Below are 19,516 nucleotides of genomic sequence, written 5' to 3'. Positions count from 1 at the left end.
TGAACAAGTTACTTATGTTCGGAAACAAATTATCTAGTAGAGACAAAATCTAGCTGCAGACACACCCATGATTCTCCGCTCTGCTGACTTATTGGTGAGGGCTAGGGATGTTCTCTTTTTCAGGGCGCTAGTTATGATACACAATTAAGGGGCCGATTCCGATCCGGGTCGGAAAGCACTCCGACCGAGCCGGATCCGGAGTGTTTTCCGACCGGGCAGGAGGCCTGCAGTCCGACCCAGCGAGTACGATGCGGCCGTATGCTGCCGGACTCGGTTCGGTCAGACTCCCATAGAAGTCAATGGGAGCCGGTCGTACGACGCGTACATGGGTTCCCATTGACTGAATGGGTACGTCGCGGACAAGTGCGCTCCCTACAGTGGGTACGCGTCGGTGCCATCCGCACCGTACATGCCTGTTTTGGGGAGACCCATAGGTCTCCCCCTGTGTCCGAGTCGTAGGGCTGTGGGTGTCAGGGGGTCCGACGCGGACCCCCAAAGGCAACCACCCAGACGTTTTGTGAGCCAGACAGTCCGGCTCGTACAGGCTGTCCGACACGTGCATCTTACTGGCTCGGTTGTAAATCGCATCATTGCACGCCACGGTTAGCTTCCGACTGAGACGTACGGAGCGGTTCGGACCCGGAAACGACTCGGTCGGTGAATCTCACGTAGCTCGCATCGTACTTGCTCGCTTGTACTGCTGTACGAGTCGACCGGGAAACATGCGTACGGCTCGTAGTTTTTCCGGCCGGATCGCGTTCTGTGCCCTTCCGACCCGGATCGGAATCAGCCCCTAAGTCAGTCACTTCATTGCTCTGCACTGCTGGCGTGGGAAAGTGAAAAGTATTGACATCAGCGCCCCTGCGTGGCATCTATATAGGTGACCGCAATGTCATAACTGATGACGGCACGTAATCCCGAATGGAGCTACCCGATGGCGCACACATAAAGCACTGCTCACACTAAAGTTTCCTGATCCAGCCTGAAGCCTGGGGAATTCAAAGGAAAGGAATCTGCAGTTAGATACTGTCTCTACCAGATAATGCGTTACTGAAGGTAAGCAACTTGTTCTATAAGCACATTCATTTGATAACATAAATTAACCTCTGTCACAAGATCTTAAAATGAGTTCCCTGATCGAGTGCTCTGATAAAGCATATTTAACTGGTAATTGGAATTACTGGTCCCATTATGATGGGTGTGGTATTTTTCGCCTGGTGAAATCCGTTCCAAATTTGGTGCTTAAATAAGTGCGGAAGCATCGATTCTGACTTGCTGTTCCCCCATAACGTTTAATGTGCATCAATTTCGTCCTTTGAGGTTACTGGTGGCCAAAGTATTGGTAATTAGGGGAAGCACAGAATTACAGGCACTTTCTCCCCCCTCATAAATCAGCAATACATTGAAGACACCATCTTGTGGAATGATGCACCCCGACCAGAAATATGAGTCATAAATGATGAATTTAAAAGCAGAGTGAAATAAAATACAGCACTGTCCATGGTAGCAAAGACTCACTCACAAAGGCATGTGTGGGAGGAAATGTGGCCTAACGGCTAGAGGTGCTGACTTTGGAATTAAGGATTAAGGAGCCAGCATTGAATCCTTGCCTCGGATCAGCATCCTGTGATTGTACACAAACAACTTAAGCTACATGTAGCTAAAAATGTGTAAAGTCAAATTCACATGTAAAGTGCTCTAATATCCTTGGGCCAGGGAGGCTCTATAAACTATTAAAAAAAATGTACGCCATCACCTCAGTCTAGATAAATCTCAGACGAATACTGTTCAAAGAGTATTTTCTATGCTCTGTCCAACCTTATAGGGCTACTTCAAGGGTCAGATTTATGAAGACTGCAAAAATACCTTTGCGGAGAGGCTGTAACTCAGCAACCTACAGATGGCGGGCCATTAACAGAGTAGTGACTTGTACACCAGAGGCTAGACAAGAACTAATCTCTTTTGCAAACAAAAGCGGAAGATCAGATGGGATCGGGAACAGGTTTTTCAATAATCCTTCTGACAAGTGTACATGTTCATATTCAAGCCTAAGGCTAGAACTCTCTTGTGCCATAATCATGTTTATTTATCCAAATGTTAGACACATTGTGGTAAACACAACATGAGGCTGGGCCGGGGAGAGGCTCCTGGGACTTCATAGCATCGCACTTGAACTCTGGGCTCGTAAGGCGCCCGCAGCCTATCACAGCCCCACAGCGAAGTACACCCACGCCGCGATCTCTGGCCTTGCAAAGCACCACCGCGACCCTAAGCCATGCGAGGGCCGCGGCGCATCGAAACCGGAGCCCCGCCAACCTCGCAACCTTCCTCCGGTGTCCTCTGCTCAGAGAACGACCCCGCAGAAAGAGCCGAGGGCCTCGTAAACCCTGTAACTCGGAGTCTAAATCATGGTTTATAGTTTGCATCCTTGTAGAGTGGCGGATGAGGTGATATTACAATGTAGCACGACGCCCGAGCGAGCAGCAGCACCAGCACCTCCCCGTCTTGTTGGGGGGACTCCATCCACGAGTGACACCCACGCGAGCAGGCGCCTGCCAGCCATGTCACCAACGCTGCGCCGGAGGCGCATAAAATCTATCTTGGGCCCCCGCAGCAAGGGACGCACGCGGGCGTACCCGCACCACGCCCTGGCGAAGCCCAGGCCAAGGGCGGGCCCATCTCCGTCCGTCAGCGGCAGGAGGGGGCGGGGCCTGGTCTCTTGGTTCTTGGCTTCGCCAACCTGCACGACTGCACTACTGGTCGTGCAACACGGGGCGACAAGAACAAGCTCGTCCTGCTCAAGTAAGCCCGCTCTATACATGTAAATCATTTCTCTTGGGATGGCGGCAACATTGAAATCCATGGGGGGAGGCGGTTACACCGAAAGCCTTGTCAAGCTCCACATTTGATTGTTTCTCCATCGGGCCGCAAAAGCCATTGATAAAGAGATCCAGGTTGCGGAATGTCGTTTGTCGGTGGGAGGGGGTCCGGTCGGTCCTATAACTGACCCAGTTGTTGTGGTTGATGCACAAACTGCCCAATCAGGTGACACTGGTCAGAATGAGCATGTATCTACCAGAAGTCCATCTGTTTCTCGTCCCGCCCAGCATCATTGCTTACCACCGATAGCATCACCAGTGCGCGAAACCGCAGCCAGAAGGAAAAGAAAGGTAAAACATCTGGAGCCTCCACGGTGCACACAGACTAGATCCAGGAAAAAGATCCAGGAGCTAACCCCAGAAGCCCCCGTTGACACTACAAAGATCACCCCCTATAAATGGATCTAATACAATTTTGCTTCCCCACCCCAAGGAACTATCTCCGCAAATCATTGTGGCACTAACATCGTGTATAGAAGAAACCATTGCCAAAAACTTTCTATCTATCCTAGCTAAACTTGATAAACTGGAGTCAAATATGGAATCAATTCATAACTTGGTTGCTGATATACCGTATGGGGCAGGGGCAAAAAGGAAATTGTTGGATGGGGGGGAAGACCACAGAGGGGGCACAAACTCTGCTGAGGGGTCTTCTGCAATAGACGTCGATCCATTGACCTGTATTGCTAACAATGGTCCCCATAGAAATGCTACTAGTATAGTATCACAAAGGCAGTTAGGGCCCTCGTGCACTACACATCTGGGGAGTGTAAGCTCGCCCCTAGCAAAACCAGGCCTAGTTCTCCTTATGCAACTTCTTCTGGGAACATGGCAGGTTGCAACCGACAAGCACCCCCTGAAACGTTGCATCAAAATGGACTGATTGAACAAGATGATAAGGCGATTCTTCATCTTCCCCCGAGTGTTGCCCCTACGTGACAATTCTTACTAATGTCCCCTCGCTGCAGGAAAATCAAAAAGAATCACAGAACCAGCTGAGGAACAAAGTCTGCCGCTGGTGATTACAGAATACAAATTATTCAAATACCGACTTTAAAGATATTTTGTTTCTAAGACGGGTAAGCTGGGTTGGCCCGTTACGTAAGTCCATTGCTGGAGATTGCTTATCATAAACTGTGGATCCCCAATGCTAGCAAGCCATTTGCTTGGCTGGAGGTCATATTCAATAAACAAGAGGACAGGTCTAGGGATTGACATCGTACCGCTCGGGTTCTTTTATTGGCATCTTGAATCCAGAGGGCGGAACACTTTGGTCACTAAGCCACATATAAAGAAGCCCCTTATGAGACAGGAAGGCTCCCTCCTGGAACTGAGAAATAGATCTCAACCACTGACTGTCCTAGATTCCCAAGACGGACTACCTACTGTAGCTACTACCCCACTGATGACCTCTGAGGAACCACCTGCCATGCAATCGGAAGAATCCCCGGAGATCTACATTAATAATTATATTGTTCACTGTGGCTCAATAACTAAGAATTGCCATTACTCCCACAACTAGAGCCTGAGCGAGCAATAAACACCCGAGGATGCACCCAGGAACCTCTGTTAGAACCCCAGGACTTGAAAACTTTATCCTGGAACATTGCAGGCATAAAGTCCAAGCTAATCGATCCTTATTGGTGTAAGCTAGTGGATGATTTCCACCTATGCCTACTACAGGAACCTGGGCGGTAGGGCGGGTTCGCGGTGAGCAGTCAAAATATCGATTTTTTTATATTGACCTACAGTAATATCGTGTTTTTAATATCGTAGGGACAGAATATCGATGTCAAGAATATCGGTGACCAGAATATCGACCTTAAGGTAAGTAATATCGTTTTTTTTTATATCCAAGCAAGTAATATCGAAGTTAGTAATATCGAAGTAAGTAATGTTGTTAGCAAAAATATTGTTATTAATAATATCGATATTTATATTAGTGTTATGTATTTTAGTATGTATTTTATATGTATGTTTAACATTTTTGTAATATATTTTTATTATTTTTAAATATATATATTAAATGTTTAGAAATTATTAATTTTTTTCAGTAAATTTAGTGTTTTAGTATCAGCACGGGTTGTGGGTTTATAGGGGAATAGGGTGGGAAGTAATTAACTATTTCATATGTTTTTATTTATTGTCATTGTTGATTAATTTATTGTTAATTAATTATTAATTGGTAATTAGTTTTTATTAATTATTAATTACATTAATTATGTTAATTTTTATCAATAGAAGGTTGTGGGTTTATAGAGGAATAGGGTGGGAAGTAATTTAATTCTCATAAATTAATTATTATGTCTTTATTTATTGTTATTGATAATTAATGTATTGTTAATTAATTGTTAATTGTTAATTCATTAGTATTAATTTATAATTATAATTAATTTATTATTATTTTTATTTGTTTTTATTGTTAATTCATTTATTGTTAATTGGTATAACATTTTTCTTAATTGATTAATTGACAATTAAATTAATTGTGTTCTTGTTTATGTGTAGCGGGTTGTGTGTTTATGGGGGAATAGGGTGGGAAGTAATTTAATGTTATTTAGGTAAATATTAATTTAATTTTATTGGTATTTATTATACTTTTTTCAGTTAATTAATTTTTAATATGTTGCTTATTTTACTTTTGTTTTTAATTAATAAGTATGTTAATTTAACCCCTACGCTATCCTACATTTTCAACACTGTTACATTCACTGGAGTTGGAATATTAACTTTGACCCCTAAGCTATCCTACATTTTCTCTACTGTTGCACTCACTGGAGTGGGAATAGTAATTTTTACCCCTACGCTATCCAACACTTTCCCTACTGTTGCACTCCCTGGAGTGGGAATAGTAATCTTTAGCCCTACGCTATCCAACACTTTCCCTACTGTTGTACTCCCTGGAGTGGGAATAGTAATTTGAACCCCTACGCTATCCAACACTTTCCCTACTGTTGCACTCCCTGGAGTTGGAATAGTAATTTTAACCCCTACACTATCCAATACTTTCCCTACTGTTGCACTCACTGGAGTGGGAATAATAATTTTTACCCCTACGCTATCCAACACTTTCCCTACTGTTGCACTCCCTGGAGTCGGAATAGTAATTTTAACCCCTACGCTATCCAACACTTTCCCCACTGTTGCACTCACTGGAGTGGGAATAGTAATCTTTACCCCATGCCATCCAACACTTTCCCTAATGTTGCACTCTCTGGAGTGGGAATAGTAATTTAACCCCTTCGCTATCCAACACTTTACCTTCTGTTGCACTCACTGGAGTGGGAATAGTCAGTTTTTACCCCTACGCTATCCAACACTTTCCCTACTGTTGCACTCAATGGAGTAGGAATAGTAATTTTAACCCCTACACTATCCAACACTTTCCCTACTGTTGCACTCATTGGGGTGGGAATAGTAATTTTTACCCCTACGCTATCCAACATTTTCCCTACTGTTGCACTGTTTGGAGTTGGAATAGTAATTTTATTACCTCCGCTATATATGTTGTATTATTTTAATTAATGTAGTATTTAATTAATACTAAATAGATTTAAAAAAAATGTTTTCATTTGTTATATATATTTGTTTAATTTTTATTTATATTATTGTTTTATGTGTATAGATGTATTTATAATTTATATGATATTTTTACATTTTTATAAGTTACTAAAATAATTACTGAAAATTATTAGTAAGTAAGTATATATATTATATGTATGTTTAAATTATTTTTACATTATATATATATATTATTTATCATTTTTAAACATTTTACAATATTTTTAACTATGTTTATTTTAATTATATGTATTATTTACTTTATTTTACATTATTTTTTTAACTTAAATAAAAAAACTATATTTTTAACAACGATATTTTTGAGATCGATATTTTTTTCCGATATTTTTGTACTTACCATAATAGGATATCGATATTCTTGACTTCGATACACTTGCGTCGATATTTCTGTAGGCCGATTTTCTGACCTTTGATATTCTGTCAGTGATTCTGGGTTCACAGGGTGGGGTTTACTACTTACAGTATTGAAGCTAGGCAGTAAAATTAAGGTTTTAGAACTTGGTTCAGAGAAAATACTTGGGCTGGAACTGTCGTCTTTGAAAGGGAATATCCAAGTTAGGTTATTCAACATCTATAATAATTATATTAGCCCCCACAAGTTATCTGACACAATAACCACGTTAACAAATTATCTTGATACAGCCAAGGGGAAACCCCAACTTATAGTTGCAGGTGACTTCAATATAACCTTTGAACCTGTTGATTATATACAGGAGCTAATATTAGATGGAGATAAAGCCAGAGGGGTTGAGACGCTCCAGACTCCACCCATCAAGAAATGTACCAGGGTGGGGCAACAGGTTTTATCATTCACCACTACTCATGGGGTCCGAGCCTGTAATGGTCAGAAACGTTCTGATAGAGAAGCATGCTATACGTTCACGAGGGGGGGGGGGGGGACTAAGACCAGGATTGACTATATTTTGGTCGATCTTGAACTCTGGTCAAGTGTTAAAGATATGGTCGTATTAATCCGGGAAGATAGCGACCATAACGCCCGGCACTTACGTTGTCTGGCCCGGTACTATTATATGGACAGTCTTGGCTCAAGAGCGCCCCTGTAATCACCAGTAACAACAATTAAAGAGTTAAATGGCCACTAATACTGGCTGATCCAACTGTTCTCCCTAAAATATATTCTGAGGTAGAGCAGATTCTCCCCGACTTGAGTAACACTACAACCAGTATAGACGACATCATGGCCATATTCCAGCAACTGGCCACCACAATAAGACCATTCTTTAACAAACAGACCAATAAAGATCTATTTATACAGAGAACCGCCCCGTGATTCAATAAGGCTTGCAAAAAAGCCAAGGGTGATCTAATTGTGGTGGTAAAGTCAAAATCTCCTATAGATAAAAAAAAACTGCATGAAGCTGTATACATTAGCACCAGACAAGGCAAAAAGGGACTGGGAGTCAGGAAACTGGTGCTCACTTGTAGATGCATCGAAGCAGAAGAATAGCCAATTGTTTAGGCATCACCTGTCAAAAGGATCACCTAAATTTAAAACAGAAACAGACTTCTATATACAGCCCCATGTGTGGGAGGAGTATTTTAAGCATTTATATGCAGGCCGATGGGCTGCCCGTGATCCAGGCCCACAAATGAGATCTCCAGATTTTGCACTAATTGAGGAGATTGCTATCACCCTAGAAGACACTACCACAGCCATAAAATCTTTACAGAATGGTAAAGCCCCGGGTTTAGGTAAGCTTCTGGGAGATATGTATAAAGCTGAGCCTATATGAGAACCTCTGCTCCAAGTGGTTTTAACGCTATTTTGTGTGGAGGTGAAATTCCGGTGACCTGGAGGGGCGCTGAAATCATCCCTATCTACAAAAAGGGAGACAAAGGCTCTCCCGCAAACTACAGGCTTATCTGCCTCATAGATGTCTCCCAAATAATCTTCTGTAAAATCATTTTAACCAAGATCCAAAACTGGATTGAGGAAAATAATGTTTTATCAAACCTGCAGGCAGGATTTAGGGCCTCCACAAGCACCACAGACCACGTTTTTAGATTTCTTCTGTTAATATGGAAGGAAGTGACCATTAGAGGAGGTCACTTGTATGTCGTGTTTGTGGATTTAAAAACGGCGTTTGATTCTATAGAACGTACCCAACTTTGGCTAGCTCTAAGAGAACTAGGACTCCCATCATATCTACTTAAAATGTTGATCCGCCTGCACCATGACACTTCCGCAAAGGTCAGGTGGAATTCTGATGGTAGTCTTTCAAATGATGTTCCTGTTCACAAAGGTGTACGCCAAGGCTGTTTCCTTGCCCCAATATTATTCACCCGCTACATAAATGGGTTAATAGGAGAGCTGTATAATTGTGGTGGTGACCACCCAAAACTAGCAGGCAGTTCAGTGCCCTGTCTGCTTTTCGCAGATGATACGCTACTTATTGCCAGGACACCCAAGGGGATTCAGAATATTTTGAATAAATTTGATAAAGCCTTTAAGGAAAGGGGGTTAGAAATAAATTGTTCTAAGACAAAATACATGACATTTAACCCCTATAAATCCCACGAGGGTAAACTAATGCTGGGCATGGAAACCTTGGAGCAGGTCAAGGCATTTGAATACTCGGGAGTACGAATTAGTGACAGGCTGGTCTGGACACCACAAATTGAAAAGAGTACTCTGACCCTCCAGCATGCCGATTGTGCAATAGTCCGGAGGGATAGGGCGTCCCCATATCGACCGCTTTCGCCTATTCTGGAACACCATAGGGCCAAAGGTTTAGGAGTAGCCCGATATGGGTCTGAGCTATGGGGGCTGGAAAACCTCCAGGATCTAGCCCTTGTTGAAAATAAATTCATTAGGGTGATCCTGAACCTACCCGTGAACACCCCCCTCCTGCCGCTTAGACTTGATCTTGGTCTTAAACCTACCGACTAGTAACAAACAGGTCCCGGTGAAGGAGGCACTGGAAGAGCTATTGACTCTGCAAAAACAAACGGGCCGTATTAGGTGGTTTGACAAGATCAAGTATTGGCTTTTAAAAATAGGGCTGGGGTGTATCTGGGAGGAGCCGGGGACCATAACAAAAACAAAGGTTCCCCTCCTCAAAAAAAAGGTTTTGGGAGTATATGGACTCACAAAGTACTGAAGGTAATGCACATGGCACTTTAACCTCTAGTTTTATAAATATTAAAGGATAGTTTGGTTTCGAAATGTTTATGGATGCCATCCAACCCCCTCAGGCAAGAGCTCTGTATATTCAATTTAGATACGGAGTTCTCCCTTTAAATTCCAGAAGAAGTACCTGGGAAAATGTATCTGTAACACCACTGTGCCCCACCTGTGCCCCACCTGTCATTCCTCTCCCGAGACCCGTGATCACCTTCTTTTCTTTTGCCCCTCTTACGTTGACCTCCGGAAAACCTGGATAATTCCTGCCTGCCGTTTATTATCCTTTACACGCCCTAGTGAAGCTTTACGTATTTTTAAGTCAGATAGCACAAGGTGGCTAGTATTTGCAATTTCGAGATTTCTGCTCTTTGCCTGGTGGAAGAGGTAAAAAATTATTAAACATAAATTTGATATGAAAATGTACACCAATTTGATGTCAGGGGATAGAACCATGAATTTTATTAACATCGTTGCTCAGTAACATGGAAACAAGTTCTCTTCAAATTTCCCTGCAAAAGGTGGATTCAATGCAATTTTGATATTGCTAGATGCTGTTATAGCTTGTTTTTAAAACATAATCTTTTATGATGTAATGTAATATTTTAACTGTTTTTATGCTTATGATTTTTTTTTTACGATGTAAATGAGCGTATTCTTGATCGAATAAAATATATATAAAACAGCATGAATCCTGTAGTAATAATTCCGCTCATTGTTTCCAGGATAAAGTGCCCTGTGTAGCTCTTTTAGGATCTGGTGGAGGCATTCGGGCAATGATCGCCCTCATGGGAACACTCTCTGAACTTGGCAGTGAAGACCTCCTGGACTCCATCATGTACCTGTGCGGAGTTTCTGGCTCTACATGGTGAGTTTTTATAAAATATAATGGGAGTTTTCGTCTAATCTGTGCATCTTTTGCAACAAGAGCATGAAAAAGACCCAGTTAAATTGAGTTTAATCTACTACTGTGTACGAATTGTAGTTGCTCTTGTGTACTTCTCCCTTATTAATTTTGATTTTCTCAAGGAAAAATTCAGCTCTTTTTGCAATGCACGTACTATCTCACATTGATTGACCCTGGAATTCTTCCTAGATAGTTAAATCGTGTTACTTTTTTCACGAACACTGTATTTTTCCATCAACAGTCAGTCACTGATTTGTCTTGCCTTGTAGCCTGTTAGATCTTCTTTAACATGCTCTGTGTCTTTTTATAAATGCGCCTAGCTTTATATGTTGTGCATGTGTTATGTGTGATTTGTCAACACATGACAATAGAAGATAACCATAAGCCAACGAAAGCTCCAGTCATTACAATTATAAACTCCTTTGTTAATGTTTCTTCCAAAATCTCCCAAACGTATTATTGCAAATGAAGACGTTGTCCAAGGGCAAAGTGAAGCGTAACAAATCTATCGGGTGTTGTCAGTAGAAGTTTTGTTTCAGCACAGAGAACACAGTTGTTTAAAATTCAATAGCGGAATTTAGGACATGCTGGTTTCTCCCTCCCCCAAGGCCTCCCAACCAAATCCAAGTCAGTGGCAGGGGCAAGGTACTGCCAACCAGTTGCCATTTTCCCTGCCTTTGGAATTGACAGGGCAGGGACATCTTATACTCACTTTCACCTCATTCACCCCGTCGGCGACTTTCATTGGCTTCTTGACAACCGTCTTCATTGGCAAGCCTATATCTAGGCCCAACCTTGGAGAAAACACATTTTCTATGGCTGGCCAACAGTAGGGAAATGAAAAGATTATCAGCCTGAACAATTTTGTCTTTTCCTTTAAGGAGAGAAAAGTGTTCTCACCAAAACCGAAAAGAATCAAATCCGTAACATATAGAAATATCGGGGACTATTGTTCCACCTGATCTGGGATAGCCTAAGAAAAGAGATCCCACACACTATTGGCCCTGACGAAAGCCAAAGACCCCAAGAGGGTGCAGGTGGGCTGAAACATGTAGACCATTTTTTAAGATGCTTAGTTTTCACTACGTGATGTGAGGGACACATTGTACATCCCATATCACATCTACCTCCTTTTTAACCTTACCCTTATCTACATTTTTCATTAAAACACTTTTTCTAGATAAGAGGTAATTTTAAGTCACAATTCCATATCTGGATCTCAAATAGTCTCTCGACCAGAGGGATTACCTCCTGGAGGAGAAAGTAAGATCCAATGATGACACTACCTACTACGTCGATGGCAAAGCATATACCATATATTGGAAAATAGCTGTTGAGGGTCCTACAGAACGTTTTCATATTGAGATCCTTCTAGCTGAAACGGTCCCACTCCCAACTCTGATTTTTGGTTACTACTCACTTGGAAGCTTAGTGGGATCATAACTATTCAAGCCTTCTTTTTCCCTTTGTTTATGAAATGTGGTTCATGTTTGGTATCATGCACTGGGGACCTCCTCTGGGAAGCCTCAGGTACTCCCGGTAACAGCCTTTCAGGGTCTGCCAGTAAGCTAGTGCTGCTGCCGACCCCAGACACAATTCTGCTCTCCTGCTGCTGAGTTGAGCAGGGGAAGGTAGATCAATAGATTTCCTGTCACAGGGAGGCGTACTGATTTGAGCTGGGGTGGGGTTGCTTGCCAGCACCACCAAACTGCTTTGAAGGGAACATTTGGTGCCCTCCTTGCATACTCCAGTTGGAACTGGTTCAGGGAGCCCTTGACTCCCACTTTGGTGCAAAAATGGACAAAGCACATGGGAGTATCCTCCCTTCTGTCCAGCCCTCCTCTGGGATCCTTTCCCTAGGGTATTTAAGGGTTTACCTGTGGGTGGGTCCTCAGATCCATTGTGGGACAAGACTCCAGCCTGAAACTACATCACTCTTCGACTGTCTGGACACTTGGACTTCGCTTGACTTCACCTGGAACTCAGACTGCATCACAGAAGACTCCTGCTGCTCCTGGTCTTGCTGCCCTGCAAGTCTTCTTTATTGTCTGTGTCTGTGCTTCATCCAGGATCTTCAACAGACCTGTGGGCATCAATGCCACACAAAGTAATCTCCCTTGGAGTGAAGAAGTCACACTCCTGCATTTGCAGGCACCGTAACAAAGCCGACTAGTCTGCTGCTCTGAATGTCCCATTGACTTCGAAAGGCTCAGCAACACAGTTGGTGGTACTGCAACTCCGTCGATGCCTGACCTGTCCTCTCTGCAATTTTGAGGCCTGTATCCCGCCTGTATCCCGCGCTGGAACCACTGGGACCGAACCCCTGTGCACTGTGTTGACTTGCCATTGTCAAGGCGTGTTGGCTCTGTACTCTAGAGATCATTGGGCTACAAGAAGCTCTAGCTTTGAACATCTCTTCCTGCCAAATACAGCATCTTCACTGCATCCTCTGCACCATGGTCCTTCCTGCTTGGTGAGCTGCTTGAGGTCCTCATGAGACTACTGTGCCTTCAGCCTCTGGGTCCTCTTGAGGGTCTTCATCTGCATCAGTTGGCTCCCATGCTCTCTTGTAGTCTGCTCTGACTCTCCTGCTTGTGGTGAGTCCCTTGGACCTTGCTGGTCCCAATGCTGGTCCATCTTATTTTTCCCCACTGTTGCAGGGGCCAAGGCTTGTTGGTGCTCTCTGCTGGACACGGACCCCCTGGTTCTTGACTTCCATCATGGAACAGCTCATGCATGGCCTGGTCCTGGACTTCCTCAGCATCATCTGGGCCTCACAGCGACAAGGTCACTGTCAACTCTCCTGAACTGCCCATCATCGGTGGGCATTGCTCTTTCGTGCCTCCTGGTCACCTCCGAGTGGCATAAATACTGTCCCCTCTGTTTAAAGGTTCCTCACTTCAAGAATCCACCCTTGGATTCCCCCAGACTCTTGCACAGTCTTCTCCAGTGCCATCTTTCCTGAAGTCCTCCATTGTGGTCTACGGTGGTTTCCAACGTCATTTTGCACCTATGCACCCAGCCTCCCTGGTGTAGGTATCCTGGTTCCTGGGGTATCCACGGGTGGGGGGACTCTCCAACCTTTTGTCTTCCACTGGGCTTCTTCAGGGTCCACTGGAAGGAGTCCTTCTTCAAAACTTCAACTTTGACTTCCCCGTTGACTTCTATTGGACACACTGCTGTGTTTCCACTCTGCACACAGCTTTCGTGGGATTCCTGGGTACGTACCTTGGGTGGTTCCTTGTGAGCCGAGCTCCTATGAGTCTCCTGGTCCAAGTCCTAACTTCAGTCGCAGTTCGCATTCCACTTTCTTTTATATGGTTTTGTCTCCCCCTGGAGACCACTGTATTTTGTGCTTATTACCTACTGCAATTAAAGTTTTATTGTGTATTTGTGTTTATATCTCTGGGTAGGAGTTATACCAATGTGTTAATGAGTGTTATGTAATAAATAGACATATTTTTATATATACACTGTGTGGTTCTCTTTCATGTAACTTACACTACATGATTAGGGCTGATAAAACAAGCTGCTTAACACTCCTTCAGGGTAAGTCTGAAGGCTGCTCTCTACAGCTACCACTTTGAGAGATTTGTATGGTTATCAGGTGAGTGGGAAGGGTGAAGCTTGTTCTGCTGGGAGAGAGGCTAGGACCTGACTCGGGTTTGAGTGGGTTTATATACCCTCTCAAAGTTTCAATGGATGTAGCTAGATCACGTGGGGCACACAGTAGCTGCTGCTGCGGGGCAGTAGTGGTGGGATGGGGTTTTTAAAAAAAAGAAGAAAAATCTGCTACCTGCCAGCAAGCCTCTCCTCTGTCCGACGCAGGAAACAGGAAGCACACAGGCTCCCAGACTCCCCTTAGGCAATTATGACACTGCTGTCATGAGGAGCAGTATCGTGATTGTTCTGAGTACCGTGGTTCTGTGCTCAGACAGGGACTGGGAGCCTGTGCATGTACTCCACCCAGGCTGTGCAGTACAGCCAGGTAGAGAACATGCTAAGCACGCATGACTGCTTGGCCGGCCCTAGATGGACAACCAAGCGGTCATGTGCACTTTGAAAGTGCCCACTACTCCTCCCCCTGCTCTATGGGCAGCCCAGTCCCACCCCACCCACACCTAAACACAGTGTGAATAAATAAAATGATAATAATATGGGGTTATTATCATTTTACTTTTCCTTAGCAGAGGAGGCGCCGCTGGTGGCACATGGCTGTCTAGGAGCTTCTTAAACCTTTGGGACAAAGCACTTGTTAGTACGCTCTCTATGACCTTCCAGAATGAGCAGGTGCAGCTTGTTGATTTGAACCATATATCAGGAAACAAATGTATAGTTTTTGCTCAAACGTGAATAGTCACCACTGCGCCACCGGGGCTTGATGGACTGCATGCAATGAATGGGTATCGAACTTTAGGGAATCCTGGCACCAAACTGGGATGTCTGGGATCCGGCAACCTTCCTGCCCTAGATCTCGTGGTTCGCTGCCCAGTTGGGGGCCCTTTGTCCAGCTCGACCGGCAGATTGGTGTAATGTAGTGCAGCAACTGCAGGGATGGCAGGCCTTAGAGAGAGCACCTCGGTACCTGTGTATGGTGGGTGAGGTGTGGACGCATTGCTTTCGTGTTCTGAAACAGGACTGTAGATAGGGGCCTACTTGATGATGGCCTATAGTTCTAACAATGTCTCTCTTCTAGCCATCTTCTGTCCTACATACTTGGTCCGAATGTATGTTTTCGTGTTCTATGATGTCAGTGTAGAAGGTACCCCCCTCCAGCCAGAGGAACGCATGAGTCATTCATGGCCAAATTTATCTAGCTTTTTAGCCTGCGTGGGGAACCTAGTTTGCATGTAGATTAAAGGAGACTCCATGATGGGTTGGGATCCTTTTAAGGAGCTGATGCACTTCTAACTTCTAAAGGCTTTTAGATAATCCTTAATTCTACTCTTATCATGGAGAGAATATGTACAAGTAATTTTGCCAGCAATAACTACTTTTACTATGAGCTCAGCTAAGGACAAAAATGCATCAAACGAACTTAGTACATAGTGAATGAGAGTAGGATCTGCTTCACATGGGTACCCCCACTTTTTGCTGGTGTTTCACTGTTTTTTTACCTTAGTCTGGCTGTGGCGCTGCTAATCAGCACCACAGCCTAGCTCCTTCCTCTCTAAAATGGTTTCCATGTACATTAGGTACATATCTAATTGGATTCTAGAGTGCCTTATAAGCCCCTAGTATTTGGTATACTATGTACCTAGGGCATAGGTACCTCAGAGGCCTACCAGGGGCTGCAGCATGTATTATGCCACCCTTGGGAAGCACTACAAAATGGCACCACGGGTCTGCTACTGCAGCCTGGGTAAGGGTGTGCTTGCACCCCTTATTGTGGTATAGGCTACCTATATCCACATATATACAGACACATATAAACCTATAAGCCACTCCTATGGCAGGCCTTAACAATCCTGAAGGCAGAGTGCTTGGTGTTATGTGAGAGGGTGCCCAAGCATGAGCTGAGCCCCTCTGCAGCCTTTGGAAATACTTCCTTATGGCTGTTCTGTGATACAAATGCGGGACCTGCTCGATTTGCATGCAATGCTTGGAAGGAAAAAGTATTATCTTTGCTGGGAAAAACTTGACTGCAACAACATTAAATAATTGTCGCAGCAAAAACATTGTTTATCTTTTGATCTGCCCATGTGGGTTGGGCTATGTAGGGGAAACAAGCAGAGAACTCCGCATACGCCTTTTAGAACATAAGTCTGCAATTAGAACCAGAAAGGAAAATGCCCCTTTGGCGGACCACTTTCAGAATATGAATCATGATTGCAGTGACTTTAAGTGGTTTATATTAGAAAAAATTGTGATAAATAGAAGAGGAGGAAATCCTGATCAAATAAGAAAGAAAAGAGAACAATGGTATATATGTTACTTAAATACAGTGGAAAGAGGTTTACATTCTAGAGAAGACTGGATGAAGTTAATATTGCCATAATAAGGAGAAAAGTAATAGCATCTACTTCAATTAAAAGATACAATGCAGTATTCCCTTTGGCGTGTTAATATTAAGTTTGAAAAAAGAGATAGAACATGGTAGAGTCAACAGAGATCCCCATAGGGACGAGACAAATGATTTAGGGGAGTAACTCTAGAAAATTCCTTCATGAGTGCTCCGTTTCATATATATATCAAGGGAATATGGATATTTCCTAATATTATGGATGGGTTTTAAGAGGAAAATAGCGAGTATATAGGCTGCTGGTGAGAAAGGTATAGACAGTAATGTGGTGAAGCAATTACCAGATATAGTAGTATCAATATATATGCGAGAATGATTTGATAAAAAGCATATATAAGAGTCTGTGATAGTCCCTTCCCAATTATTCGGTTGGAAATATAAGAAATGATGACTTGGATTCGAAAAGACATCAACAATGCGTACGTGAAATGTAGTGAATACAGAAGAAATAAATGAGACATGTATTTAACTTAGTAATTCTTGATAAACAATTACAAGGTTCGGTAGAATCAATAAAGTTAGAGATAGGAAAAGAAGTGAAGGAATGATGCCGGACCATGTGACTTTAGTAACCAATCCACAATCAGTATAGAGAAATGACAACGAGGCCCGCACCACGTGCTGAGGGTGAACCAATTAGGAAGTAAGAGACATTAGCTAAATAGGAAGTTCGGCAAGACGATAGCGATACTTCTCGGATCCGAACACCTGTATTGCGGAGGACAGATTGTAAAACAGAGGTAAGGGAAAAGAGGCTTTTAATATGACATTAGTTTAGGATTGCCTGTCCTTCACCTAAAAGATACCTATACATTTTTGTTGCCAGACCCGCCTGAACTAAGAAGAGGAATTCAAGCCTCGTGGTGTGGGTACTCTTCACTAATTAAGTTGAAGAACGAGAAATAGAGAGAGCAGGTCTTCTAATACGAATAAGAGGTAAATAGAGGACTGATATTAGTCGTATACGATTCCTTTTCCTTTACGTTTAGAAATAAGAAAAACAGGGGGTAATACTCTGTAGTTAACGCAATTGTGTACACTCCCTCTCCCTCTATTTAGATTGTGAAGAGGTGGAGAATTCACTAATAAAATAACAAAGGTAGAAGGACGTGAGGTTTACATAACTTTGCTGTGCAATCAGTCGAAAAACAAAGTTAGGAGCACGCATAAATTTCACCCTATCCTAAGGTGAGCAATCCTTTAAATCAGGGAACTAACAGGTGGGTCTCCGGCTTACATAGACTAGTAAAGACCAATAAATAATTAAAAAAAGATAATATCTTGAAAAAAAATTTATTTTTGTATATATAGGTCGTTCTATCATGTATACTCAGTTTGCGTGTTTTAAACTGCCCCAGCAAACGAAAGTGAATAAATGCAAGAGCCAATATTAGAGCATTTAAAAGTTGGAATAAGGTGGCAGATCAGAGTAATAATCAATTACATGTTTTTATGACTCAAACAGTAGGCTTCGCTATACAGGAATTGTGTGAGGGGCCGTACAACCTAACTTTAAATGGGGAGTCATAATACAATTGCTTTTACCCCCGTTGGGTTGGGGGTAGATCTGTTTGGGTGGACCACTGGATAAATGGAACGGGGTAACCACCACCAATTGGAGAGAATATTAGCAAAGAAATTGTTGTAATTATCAACTACATGTATTATTTGGATGAATAATTATATATATTTATTTTATTTAGGAATAAGACTAATTAAGGTGGGAGACAGAATTATGTTGTCTTGATAAAGATGGCACTATCAGTTCAAAGCCATCGAAACGCGTCGACGCTGTGGAAAGCACAATCAAAGGACCAATACAGACAAATCAAATACTGATTCATGAATGTATAAGGAGCTGGGATTTTGAGTCCAATGTGATGTGCACTTGTAAAGAATAGTAGCTGTGTCTTACATCTGTGTCTGTCTCCATATTATGCTGGTCATAATTGTGTTTTGTTGTATAACGATAATTATATTTGATTGATATGTACTGTATGCTGTTTTTAAATAATTTTACTTGAAGGATTATGATATGATTTGTGATTTTACTTGTTTTGAAATAATGAGAAAAATATTTTTCTAAATAAAATCATTTTTATATAGATTTTGGACCTAGTATTTTATGCTTTGAAATTGTAGAATCAAGGGAATTCTTCCTTTCCTCTGGTTATAAGTACCTTATTTCCCTTGAGTCTTTAGGGGTCCCTCTCCTTTTTTCTATTGTTCTGTGATACAGCCATACCATATACTCTTAAGTGCATTATAACCTCGCGGTAAATGCTAACTTTGGAATGGCTGCATCAAAACATGTCGTGTTTGGTATCAAACTCTTTGGAATACTACCCCCCTGCCAATTCTGGCGGCGGGGGTAGCATTCCACCCTTCTAAAGGGTGAGACATGGTCACACTGGCTAAACCCGGTAGGACTTTCCTGAGCCCTGGCATCACAAAATGGATGCCTCTGCCACAAACACGGGTCTGGCCTCCTGCTGCTGACCGAAACTCCGGCAGGGGAGGCCTGGACAATAGGTTTCCTGTCAAGGGGAGGTGTAACCACCTCCCCAGACAGGCAGATGTGTATTGGGGCTGGGCGGGAGCACTCCTTGGTGCTTTGAAGTCCTGCACTGGGGGCACACTTGGTGTCCCTGTGCATAGTCCAGTTCAAACCGGTTGCAGGGGCTACCTGCCCCTGCTCTGGCGCGAAACTGGACAAAGGAAATGGGTGTAACCACCCCTCTTTCCAAGCCCACCCATAGGTGGGGCCTTAGAGTTAGTCCATCCCCTAAACTTACTATAAGTATAGGAATCCAATCCCTAGGATTTTAGATTACCCTGGACGAAACTCTGCAACATATATCCTGGACCTTTGATGTTCTATCCTGACTAGAAGACTGAAGAAATCTCCCTTGGGGTCAAGGAGTGACTCTCCTGCTTGGCAAGCACCAAAGAAGCAACTGACCGGTCTGCATCGCTGAAGCTCC

The 19,516-nt window shown here is 43.1% G+C and overlaps 1 protein-coding gene and 1 long non-coding RNA gene across 3 annotated transcripts in view; both read left to right on the top strand.

Annotated features, from left to right (window-relative positions):
- Positions 1–19,516, top strand: part of LOC146799897 (cytosolic phospholipase A2 gamma-like) — a 668,494-nt gene that overhangs the window by 162,888 nt on the left and 486,090 nt on the right. Inside the window, exon 4 of the mRNA XM_085620828.1 lies at positions 10,329–10,471. Coding sequence (XP_085476954.1) covers positions 10,380–10,471 — 92 coding nt within the window. The 5' untranslated portion in view covers positions 10,329–10,379. The remainder of the gene's footprint in view (positions 1–10,328; positions 10,472–19,516) is intronic.
- On the top strand, positions 17,185–18,552 carry LOC146799899 (uncharacterized). Of its 2 annotated transcripts, XR_014967594.1 has the most exons (4): positions 17,185–17,272; positions 17,359–17,468; positions 17,592–17,720; positions 18,236–18,552. It is a non-coding gene; the product is annotated as an uncharacterized LOC146799899 (long non-coding RNA). The 2 variants fall into 2 exon arrangements; XR_014967593.1 differs by lacking the exon at positions 17,592–17,720.

The sequence above is a fragment of the Triturus cristatus genome, chromosome 8 (assembly GCF_964204655.1).
Source record: "Triturus cristatus chromosome 8, aTriCri1.1, whole genome shotgun sequence".
Lineage (NCBI taxonomy): Eukaryota > Metazoa > Chordata > Amphibia > Caudata > Salamandridae > Triturus > Triturus cristatus.
This window is presented reverse-complemented; position numbering and strand designations above follow the sequence as displayed.